This window comes from Miniopterus schreibersii, assembly GCF_964146895.1.
Source record: "Miniopterus schreibersii genome assembly, chromosome: 3".
Taxonomy (NCBI): Eukaryota; Metazoa; Chordata; class Mammalia; order Chiroptera; family Miniopteridae; genus Miniopterus; species Miniopterus schreibersii.
The window spans coordinates 23,240,804-23,252,789 of NC_138103.1; the positions used below are offsets into that span (position 1 = coordinate 23,240,804).

At 39.4% G+C, this 11,986-nt stretch overlaps 1 protein-coding gene across 1 annotated transcript; it reads right to left on the reverse strand.

The window, feature by feature from the left end:
* Window positions 1-232: 232 nt before the first annotated feature.
* On the reverse strand, window positions 233-1,066 carry NUPR2 (nuclear protein 2, transcriptional regulator). Its single transcript, XM_081132612.1, has 2 exons — window positions 741-1,066; window positions 233-459 (listed from the first exon to the last, which is right to left on the reverse strand). Exons 1-2 carry the CDS (start codon window positions 1,029-1,031, stop codon window positions 421-423), a joined length of 330 nt encoding a protein of 109 aa, XP_080988738.1. The 5' UTR covers window positions 1,032-1,066; the 3' UTR covers window positions 233-420.
* Between the last annotated feature and the right edge of the window lie 10,920 nt (window positions 1,067-11,986).

Consider the following 11,986-nt stretch of genomic DNA (forward strand, 5'->3'; position numbering starts at 1 on the left):
GAGAACCCAGCAACTAGGTTCAGCAGACACTGTTACAATTTAAAGTACTCCTTTTCTTGGAAAACAAACCTGTAGAGTAGTCTTTGATACTGAATTGAAATCCTGTACTAATTCCTACCTGTGTTTTCCTCTCCCCATTCATCTTTGTGACCTGTTTCTTTACACAGAAGAACGCAACTATTTGTAGACTTTAAAACAAATTACCATAGCAACTAAAAAAAACCCAGAAGAGTTAAAATGCCACTCTTGCTGCTGCTCTCTTTTAATTAAAAACCCTAAAAAGGCATACCCACTTGGATGTTACTTAACAACCAGTAAGGAAAAGATACCGAAGCAGTAAGTAAACTTAAGCGATGTCAAAAACAAATTCTGTTGACCAACATGGATTCTCTTCCCCCTTAAGACCAGTTACAGCTGGAGTCAGAGAAAAGTCTTTTTTTTATCAGGTCCTTCGGTCTCCTGCAGAAAAATCAAGACAAAAACAAAAGTCAATTATTTTCTTTAGCCTGAGCATCAGCACTGGAAGTAAATCCCTCACTTGTATTTTTTAAAAAGATGTCTTCTACGTTTCCTAGCCCCTTCCACCATTCCAACTGCAGTCAGGAGATAAGCTGAGGGCTAAGGGGGTCCGCCTCAGGAGGGGCGACTCTGCCGGGGTGGAGGCGCGGGGGGCCAACGGAAGCGGCCCGCGGCGCTCGCGGGGCTTCCCGGGGCCCAGATCGGCCCGGGCGCGTACGCACCGGCGCGGAGGCGAGGCGAGTGCGCGGCCGGGGCTGCAGCTTGCGCTGGCGACGCTTGCGCTGGCCATTGAGGAGCTTCTCCGCGATTTTGCGCTCGTGGCCGCCAGGCACGGGCCAGTTGGTGCGCAGTTCCCGCTCGCGCCGCGTGCGGCCCTTGCTGTGGCCGGCCCCGCAGGCCGGGAAGTCGCGCAGGTAGTAGTAGTCGAGGCAGTCCGAGAGCTCCTCCTCGGAGCTCGCCTCGGGCGGCAGCAGTTGGACCTGCGTTTTGGCTGTGGGGAGGGCTGGGTCCATCGCGCCCGGCAGGCCGCCGGCCCGCGCACGCGCGCGCCTCTGGAGGCCCCGCCCCGCACTACGATTGGCTCCGCCCGGGGGGCGGGGTCTACGCCGACGTCACAGAGCTGGGCTTGTGTCCTGCGCGAGGTCTCTGCGTTCCCGCTGGGAGAACCGTGACCCCAACCTCTGCCTGGGCGTGTGTACCCCCAGCCCGAGGGGGCAGTTGGCAAAATCCTACCCTGCGCTTCATTTATGTTGGTCAGAAATGGTCAGTTAACATGCACAGAGGAAAGGCCACGTGAGGGCAGAGCAAAGAGAGAGGCCTCAGGAGGAACCAACCCTGCTGACATCTTGATCTGACTTCAGCCTTTACAACTGTGAGACTATGAATTTCTGTTGTTTAACATGCTCCCCCCCCCCCAAAAAAAATGAACTATCCAAGTGTCCTTAGAGACTGCTTAGAGAAAATGAGGGGTTGTATATTCCTCCGGAGCACTTTTTTCAGCAGTAAACATGTCCTTAGGCTACTTGATGTCAGGAGAAAGTGCTCAATAATGATGTAAGTGGAAAATTATCTTCTGAAGAAATGCCTCCAGTATCCCAGGAACTTATTTTTAAAACACATTTGTCTATAAAAGACTGAAAGAAAATTCACCAACACAATAAAAGTATTTCTGGTTGGTAGGGTTATACATTAGTTCTTTTTCCTTCCCTCAAGTCCATGTTTTTGAGGAGTAAGAGTTCATTGTATTAAAAGAGCTATTAGAAGGAAAAGCACCCTGCCTGCTGCAAGGCCCAGAACCAGGGCAATTTCAGATTATCCGTAGGTGCCAGCATCCCAGGTCTGGAGGTATAAGCTTGATGACCTGGTGCACTGGCAGCTTCTGGAGAGGGCAGAGTCCCGAGCTGCAGCCCTGGGGAGGGTGTTCCAGAAAGCAGCAGGGGCCTGAGGAATCCAGTCAGGTGAACTGATCACAGTAAACCCTGGGAGTTACTGTGGAAAAGGCCTTTGTTTGGATTTGGTTTAATTATGTGGAGAGAAAAAAGGGATTACTATGGAAAGTAACCTCACAGGGTGATCTGATCGTAAATTCCTAACTGAGCAGTCGTGGTGGTTAGTCATGCCCTAGGCATACAACTTTTTAGTAAAAGGCATATTTTTGCCTTAAGCAAGCCAGGTTTGTTGTTTCTGTGCATTTAGGTTAGTTAACATACCTTAGAAATAACTGTAACCACCCTCAAGAGAGTACATGAGAAGCAAGAGAGACTTGCTTCTCCTTCCTCCATGTAATCTTCCTTAAGTTCCCTTCTTAGTTTCAGATGCGTAAAAGAAGCTGCCAAACCGTTATTCTCTGGAGCACTTGAGATCATCCTCCCTGGCATATGTAGTCAGTTCGTCTCAAACGCATATAAAGCTTCTCTATAGGTTTGGAAGTTTCTTACATTGACAACTGCCACAAAAGTTGCAGCCACTCCCTTTCTTTTTAATAGATCAAAAGTAATTCTCTATTTAAAAAAGAAAAGGACTTCCCAGGTATTTGATTTTGCCGAGTTTGTCTGTGACCGAGTTGCTGATTTTAGTTTTTTTCTTCTGCTTTATGAAGGCTTATCCCTGGTGACGTGTGGCCTACATACCTCGCTCTGAGGGCAATTTTGGTGGTTCTTTAAATGAACAAGTCCCAGGAGAGTGTTTTTAATTAAACACCAGAGGGGATTTTCTCTTACATCCACATGTCTTACATCTGCTATTGGGAAAAACAGAAACTAATATTTATCCCTATACCACTCTCCCATACATTATCTCTTTTTAAAAAATCTCTGTAGAATTTGTCCTTATGGAAATATTCAGACATTCTCAAAGATGGAAAGAACAGTGAACTCCCATATCCTATAATATGGATTCAAGAATTATCAAGATCCTGTTACATTTGCTTCATGTATCACCCAGGACCCTTCAGTCCGAGGTTCAGTCCAATGCTGTAACCACTGAACCAAACCAGATGGGGCATCTACTGCAGCATTTTAGATCAAATTGCAGACCTTATGTCATTTCACCCCTATATATCTTAGCATACAGCTCTAAAAAACTAGACATTTTTTCTATAACTGCAAAGCCATTTTTATACTGGACAAAATCAACTGGTCCTGTTACTATCTAATACTCAGCCCAAATAAAATTTGATTGCTTAAAAGACATCAAAATACATACAAGTCAGAATACATACAAAATCTATGCCTGGCTGGTGTGACTCAGAGGTTGAGCATTGACCTAGGAACCAGGAGGCCACGTTTCAAATCCTGATCAGGGCACGTGCCCGAGGTTTGGTCTCAATCCCCAATAGGGGGCGTGCAGGAGGCAGCCAAACGATGTTTCTCTCTCATCAATGTTTCTGTCCCTCTCTCTGAAATCAATAAAACCATTTTTTTTTAAAAAAAGAATACACACAAAATCTATACCTGAAATTTGCTTGTATGGCTTTTAAGTCTTTTAAATTAGAGCAGTCCCCTGCCCTTTTCATTTTTCTGACATTGCCTTATTGCAGAAACTGGGTCAGTAAATGTGGATTTTTCTGCTTCTTGTGGTGTCATTTAACTTGTCCCTTTCTCTCCCATATTTCCTTTAAGTTGAGGTTGGATCTAGAGGCTTATTTATACTCATTCATTTTTGAAGGCAAGAAACTTCCTAGGAAGTGATGTGTTTTGGCATCACACCAGAAGGCTCACAATGGCTCGTCCCAATTTTAGTAATGCCATGACTGATCAATAGACTCAGGTGGTGACAACCTGTCCCTGCAGTTGTAAAGTTCTACACTAAACTTTTATATCATGGTTTCACTGTGTTTCATTACTTTATTTGCTATTATATTCATTTGCTATTATTTCATCAGGAGTTGTGAAATAGTAATTTGCTAATTCAATCCTTCCTTCCACATTTATTAGCTAGAATTCTTTCCCTCATGAACTAAGACTATTTGGTTACCCTGAAATACATTTTCACAAGAAAAGCAGGACAAATGATTGATTCTTCCCGTTTGAAGATGGGTTTTCAGGAGTTCCAATGGACTTCACTTTTTCCTTGAAAATCATTATGAACTCATGGATCTTCTTAAAACTCAGTCCATGTATTTCAATCAATTTCATTCATTTTTTTTTCTCTTTTAATGCTCCAATTTTTCCATCTTTGACCAGTGGGAGCTCCTTCATGTGATTATTTATATATACATATATATAATTTTAGAGAGGGAGCCAGAGAAACATTGATTTGCTGTTCCATTTACTATTTTTTAATCTTCACCCGAGGATATTTTTTCCATTGCTCTTCAGAGAGAGTGGAAGGGAGAGAGAGAGAAACATCAGTGTGAGAGAGACACATTGATTGGGGCCAGGGATTGAGCCTGTAGCCAAGGTACGTGCCCTTGGCTGGAATCAAACCCAGGACCCTTCAATCCACAGGCCTACGCTCTAACTACTGAGCCAAAGCAGCTAGAGCTGTTCCACTTATTTTTTAAAATTTTTTTGTAAATAATGGGTTTTTTTTAAGCTTCACCTGAGGATATGTTTATTGATTTTTATTTTATTTTTTAGAGAGAGGAAAGGGGAGAGAAGGGGGGGGAGAGAGAAACATTGATGTGAGAAACATCGATTGGTTACCTCTCGTATGCACCCCAGCCAGGAACCAAACCTACAACCTAGGTATTTTCCCTGACCAGGAACCTTTCCATGTACAGAACAACACTCCAATCAAATGAGCCACCTGGCCAGGGCACTGTTCTAATTATTCATGCATTCATTGGTTAATTCTTTTATGTCCCTGACTGGGGATCAAACCTGTAACCTTGGCGTATGGGGACAACGTTCTAAACAACCGAGCATCCGGCCAGGGTGATTTTTTGTTCTTTTGGCATTAAACTAGTAGTCTTGGGGAATGTTTTCTGGTAAACTAAAATGTCCAGGCTCATCTTGTACATTTTATGCCCCCGACCTGAAATCAGCCATTTCTCCAAGGAGTCCTTGATCTGTTTAGTGTGGAAAATGGATTTATAGACAACAGTGTTAATGTATTATGTCCCTTGATCTTTACAAGAACCTTGTGAGATCTTACTGTCCCAATTTTCTAGACGAAGGAAAGTTTAACAACTTTCCCAGGGTTATATAACTAATAAAAAGCAGAGCCAGAGACAGATCTTCTGATGTCTAGATAATGCTTCTTCCATTTTACTGTGCCTCTTGGTATGAACTCATTACTTTTTAGTTCACAGATTGCTAAACATCTCCAACATCCTAGCTTCTGAGTGATATTTAAAAGCAACTGCTACCATCTGTCTTGCTCTCCTACCCAAGGACTCTAAGCTAATGCTAATGACATTGAGTAGTAAGATTTTAAGATGGACTTTGTTTTTGTTTAGTGTTTTAACTCTAGACTCTGGGGATAAACAACTTACAATCATGCTTTAGGAGCAGACTTTAATTCTTTATATTAGCATAACTATGCACAGATTATTATTTTCTGTCTTATTACTTTCTCAATGAATCTTTGCAACTACCTCATGAGGTATTGGAAAAGGAAATGGAGATTCATTCAGGTCATATGGCTTGCCCAGTGTTCACGGTACAGTGACTCCGTGTCTGCATTTTGGCCTTAGCAAAACTTGCTACTGTCCCTGAGGTCTCTCATATAGGAGATAAATGATATTCGTTTACAAACTCAGCTAGCTACAGCTTACATTCAACATTTCTCTCTCTTCCCCATTTATTCATGCTTTTGCATTATTTGTGTATTTGTTTAGCTCCTCTTTAAGGTTAAACACACCTTTGCCCCCCATCTCCAGTTCACAGTAGGTGTAAAATAAATGCTTATTAAATAAATACATGTATGGATATATAAATAACCAAAATCATTTAAAGCTTATTAATGAAAATAAAATTTATTATTTATTTAAAATGTTTTTATTGATTTTAGAAAAAGAAATGGAAGGGAGAGGGAGAAATATTAATGTGCTAGAGAAACATTGATCTGTTGCCTCCTGTTTACACCCTGACCAGGGATTGAACCCACAACCTGGGTATGTGCCCTGACTGGGAATTGTACTGGTATCCTTTTCCGTGCATGGAACGATGCCCAACCAACTGTGCCACACCGACCAGGGCAGATAAACAAAATTTAAATAGCTCTTTAAGCCTCATTCATTACTCAAAATAACATGCCAGATATTGTTTTAGACTTTCAGGATAAAGTTCCCTGATCTCATGTAGTTTATATTCTAGTGGAAGGAGGCAGACAATAAAAATATGTAATATATGAGCTCTCTTGGTGATAAGTGCAATTAAGAAATATGACACATGGGAATGTCACAAATAACATTTCAGACAGAAGTTGGAAGGCCTTTTTGAGGAGGTGGCATTTGAGCAGAGATCAAAATGCAGAGAGCAAAAGTGACATGAGTCCGGCCGGGCGTGGCTCAGCAGTTGAGTGTCGACCTAGGATCCAGGTGATCGGGGTTCGATTCCCGGTCAGGGCACATGCTCGTGTTGTGGGCTGCAGCCGATCATTAACTCTCTCATCATTGATGTTTCAATCTCCCTCTCTCCCTCTCCTTTCCTCTCTCTGAAATCAATAAAGATATATTTAAAATTTAAAAAAAAAGTGACATGAGCAAAATGGTGAGGAAGCTCTAAGCTCTTGTTCCCACAAAACATAAAAACTTAAGAGACTGGCTAAAGTAACCCTATAGGAACTCTGGAAGACAGATGTCTACAACAACCAAGCAAGTACCCAATCAAGAAAAAGTCACATTCAAACCAGTAAGAAATTTTGTGCTGATTTTACTTGCCCTTGACTCACCCTTCCATGGCAAAGTTATGTTTTAGATATAAGGAATAAAGACTTTTCCAGACGTACAGAAGCTGAGGGAATATAGCTCCACAAGACCTGCATTACATATTGAAAGATGTTCTTTTACCTAAACAAAAAGACAAAAGGATACAAAACTATGAGTAAGGTGACAGAGAAGCAGTAAATGCAGTCCTTTAGGGAGAGTAATATGAACTTAAATATATAAAGGTTAAAGGAGGTAAAACATTTTTTTAAAACAGGAAGAAAATAGCTCCTGCAATTTGGCAATAACTCACAGTGTAAACAGAGATAATTTGTGACCATAAAAATATAAAAGGGGAGGGGGGGGAAGGACTGAACGTGCACAAGAAAATGAAGATTACATGCAATTGGAGAAAAAGGACTGCTTTCTTTTGCATAAACTTCATGGTAACCACAAAAATAAACCAAGAACTGAGATGCAAAATGGGCAAAGGACCTGAATAGACACTTCTCCAAAGAGGACATACAGATGGCCAAGAGACATATGAGAAAATGCTCACAGTCACTAATCATCAGGGAGATGCAAATTAAAACCACAATGAGGTATCACTTCACACCTGTCAGAATGGCTGCCATCAATAAATCAATGAACTACAAGTGCTGGCAAGGGTGTGGAGAAAAGGGACCCCTGGTACACTGCTGGTGGGAATGCAGACTGGTGCAGCCACCATGGGTTTCCTCAATACATTAAATATTGAACTGCCATTTGACTCAGTGATCCCACTTCTAGGAATATGTCCTAAGGAACACGAAACACTAATCACAAAGAACTTATGCACCCCTATATTCACAGCAGCTCAATTTACAATAGCTAAGATCTGGAAACAACCCAAGTGCCCATCAGTAGGTGAGTGGATAAAAAAGCTGTGGGACATTTACACCATGGAATACTATGCAGCTGTAAGGAAGAAGGATCTCTTACCCTTTGGGACAGTGTGGATGGAACTGGAGAGTATCATGCTAAGTGAAATAAGCCAGTCAGAGAAAGACAAATATCACATGATCTCACTTATATGTGGAATATAATAAACAAAATAAACTGATGGACAAAATAGATCCAGAGACATAGAAGCATGGAACAGACTGAGGGACCTCAGAGGGAAGGCGGGGGTGGGGAGAGATTAATCAAAAGAACTTATATGCTTACTTGCAAAACCTATGGACACAGACATTGGTATGGGGAAGGTCTGGGATGGGGTGGATGCAGGGTAGAAGGGATCAATGGGGGAAAAAAAGAGACATCTGTAATACTTTCGACAATTAAAAAAGAAGAAATCCACAAATAACTATTTCACCAGTCCAGGCGTCGCTCAGCAGTTGAGCATCGACCTAGGATCCAGGAGATTGAGGTTGGATTCCTGGTCAGGGCACATGCCAGGGTTGCAGGCTCAATCCCCAGTCAGGGGCATGCAGGAGGCAGCTGATCAGTGAGTGACTCTCTCATCACTGATGTTTCTCTTTCTCTCTCTCTCTCCCTCTCCCTCTCTCTGAAATCAATAAAGATATATTTAAAATAAATAAATAAACAACTATTTCAAATGTCAAAAAAACAACAAAACTGAGACACATAACATTAAAAAAAAAAAAAAAGGAAAGGAAGGGAAAAAATATTATAGAGTAAAACCAAGCTAAAGTGACCAAAACTCAAATGTAAAGAAACAATGGAGACATCAGAAAACAAAAGATAAAATGACTATAGGAAGTCATATATCAATAATCACCCTAAATGTAAATGGACTGAACTCAGCAATAAAAAGGCACAGAGTAGTGGTTTTGATAAAAAAACAAAACTCAACTATATGCTACCTTCAGGAGATATATCTCAGCTGCAAGGACAAACATAAACTCAAAGTGAAGGTGTGGAAAATGATCCTCCAAGCAAATGGCATCTAGAGAAAAATGGGTGTAGTCATATTTATATCTGACAAAATAGATTTCAAGATAAAAAAGGTAATGAGACAAAGAAGGACATTTTATAATGATAACAGGGACAATACATTAATAAGATAACACATTAATATATATGCACTCAATCTAGGAGCACCAAAATACATAATGCAACTGCTAACAGAAGTGGGATGAATGGACAAAAATTATAGTAGGGGACCTAAATACCCTATTGATAGCTATGGATAGATTATCTAAACAAAAACTCAATAAGGAAATGTTGGCCTTAAGTGACACATTAGACCAAATGAACATTCTCAATATCTATAGAGCCTTTCATCTCATAACACCAGATTACACATCTCTAGTACACATGATAAACCATATGTTAGGACACAAAACTAGCCTCAACAAATTTAAGAACATTGAAATTGCCCTGGCTGGTGTGGTTCGGTGATTAGAGGATTGACCTGCATACTGAAGGGTCACAGGTTCAATTCCCAGTCAAGGGCACATACCTGGGTTGCAGGTTCAATCCCCAGCCCCGATCAGAGCACCTGCAGGAGGCAACCAATCGATGTGTCTCTTTCACATCTCTCTCTTCTCTCTTGCCTCCCTCCCTCCCTTCCACTGTCTTTAAAAATCAATGGAAAAAATATTCTTGGGTGAGGATTAACAACAACAACAACAACAAAAGATTGCAATCATACCAAGCATATTCTCCAACCACAGTGCTTTGAAATTGAAAATTAATTGCAAAAAGAAAGCGAAATATAAAGCCCCGCAAACGTGGAGATTAAACAACATGCCACTTAACAAAGGCTGGGTTAGAGGAGAAATGAAGAGATCAGAAGATACATAGAGACAAATGAAAACAAAAATATGACATATCAAAATTTGAGGGATACAACAGAAATGGTAATAACACAGAATTTTGTATCATTACAGGTCTACCTTAGGAAATAAGAAAAATCTCAACATAACCTACCGTTTTACTTTAAAGAGCTAGGAAAAGAACAAGTGAAGCCCAAAGTCAGTAGATGGTAGGAAATAATAAAAATTAAAGTACAATTAAATGAAATAGAAAACAAAAAGATAAATAGAAAAAAAATAATGCAACAAAGCTGGTTCTGTGAAAAGATTAATAAAACTGAAAAAGGTCTGGTTAGAATCACTAAGAAAAAAAAAGACTCAAACAAAATCAGAAATGAAAGAGAAGTTACAACAGGCCCTACAGAAATATGAAGGTTTATACACAAATTCTATGAAAACCTATATACAATCAAATTTAATAACCTAGATGAAATTATAACAATACTGGTTTGTATATCTGTCTATATAATTACTTTTGACAGAGATATTTATATTTTCATATGGCTTCAAGTTACTATCTAATGTCCTTTCATTTCAACCTGAAGGACTCCCTGTAGCATTTCTTATAAAACAGATCTATTGGTCAGATATTGTTTATCTGGGAATGTCTTATTTTCTCCCTCCTTTTTTGCAGGATAAATTTGCTGCATATAGAATTTTCAGTTGACAGGTTTTTTTTTTTGTTTTGGGGTTTTGTTTGTTTTTTACAGCACTTTAAATATATCATTTCACTCACCTCTGGCCTCCAAGGTTTTTGGTGAGAAATTGATAAACTTTTTAAAAATTAAATTTATTGGTGTGACATTGGTTAATAAGTTTATATAAGTTTCAAGTGCAAAATTCTATAACACATCAACTGTACATTACATTACGTGTTCACTACCCAAAGTCAAGTCTCCCTTCATCACCACATATTTGACTGCCTTTACCCTCTTCTACCCCAACTCCCCAATACCCCTGGTAGTCACCATACTATTGTCTGTGTTTATGAGGTTTTTTGTTTTGTTTTATTTGTTTGTTTGTTGATTCTGTTTTATATCCCACATATCAGTGAAATCATATGGGTTTTGTTTTTTTCTGTCTGACTTATATTGCTTAGCATGATATTCTGAAGATCCATCCATGTTGTCACAAATGGCAGTATTTAATCTTTTCTTACGGGCAAGTAATATAATTTTGGTTTGTAACACAACTTTTTACTTTTTATTTTCTACAGGATTTAAGAGACAAATGCATGAGAACTATAAATCTATGTTAATGGGTACATAATCCATAAAGATGTAATTTGTGATATCAACAACATAAAGTGGGGGGGACTGAGCTGTGTATGAGTGCAGGTTTTATTTTAATTGAAGTCAAGTTGCTATTAATTCAAAACAGGTTGTTTTAACTTTAGGATTTTATATGTAATTCTTGTGATAACCACCAAAGCTAGTATCTATAGAATGCACACAGAAGGAAAAGGGAAGGGAATAAAAAATGTCACTACTAAAAATCAACTAAATGTAAAGAAAAGCAGTAATGAAGGAGAGGAGGGACACAAAAACTATAAGATACACAGGAAAAGAATAATAAAATGACAAAAGTAAATACTTCCCTTTCAGTTGTTACTTTAAACATAAATGATAAAATTCCCAAGTCAAATTGGCAGGATGGACTTTAAAAATGGTCCAGCTATATTCTATCTACAAGATTAATTTTTGATCTAAGAACAGAAATAGATTGAAAATGAAAGCATGGAAAAAGAGATTCCATGCAAATGGTAACCAGGAGAGAGTTAGCATGGCTATACTAATATCAGGCAAAATGGACTTTCAGCCAATAACTGTTGCAAGACACAAAGAAAGACACTATATTGCTAAATTCACCAAGAAGATGTAATAATTATAAACATATATGTACCAAATATCAGAGATCCAAAGCATATAAAGAAACAAATAGAATCAAAGGAAGAAACAAACTGCTCTACAATAATAGCTGGAGGCATCAATACCCCACTTCCAATAACGGATAGAACCACCAGACAGAAGATCAGTAAGAACGCAGAAGACTTGAACAACGCTATAAACCAACTGAACCTAACAGACATGTATAGAACACTTGAACCAACAGCAGCAGAATACACATTTTTCTCAAGTGCACATGGATCTTTCTCCAGGATAGACCATATGTTAGGCCACAACACAACTCTTAATAAATTTAAAGAGATTGAAATTATACATAATATCTTTTCTGGTTACATATTACATATGTTGCCTACAAGAGACTCACTTCAGATGGAAAGACACATAGACTGAAAGTAAAGGGATGGAAAAAGATATTTCATGAACATGGAAAT

What these genes read in the sequence shown, in the direction of transcription:
- NUPR2 (XM_081132612.1), bottom strand. Translation starts at nt 1,031, where the DNA reads ATGGACCCAGCCCTCCCCACAGCCAAAACGCAGGTCCAACTGCTGCCG. An exon ending in CTCGCCTCGCCTCCGCGCCG is followed by an intron (nt 460 to 740) that starts GTGCGTACGCGC and finishes ATTTTTCTGCAG; the next exon opens with GAGACCGAAGGACCTGATAA.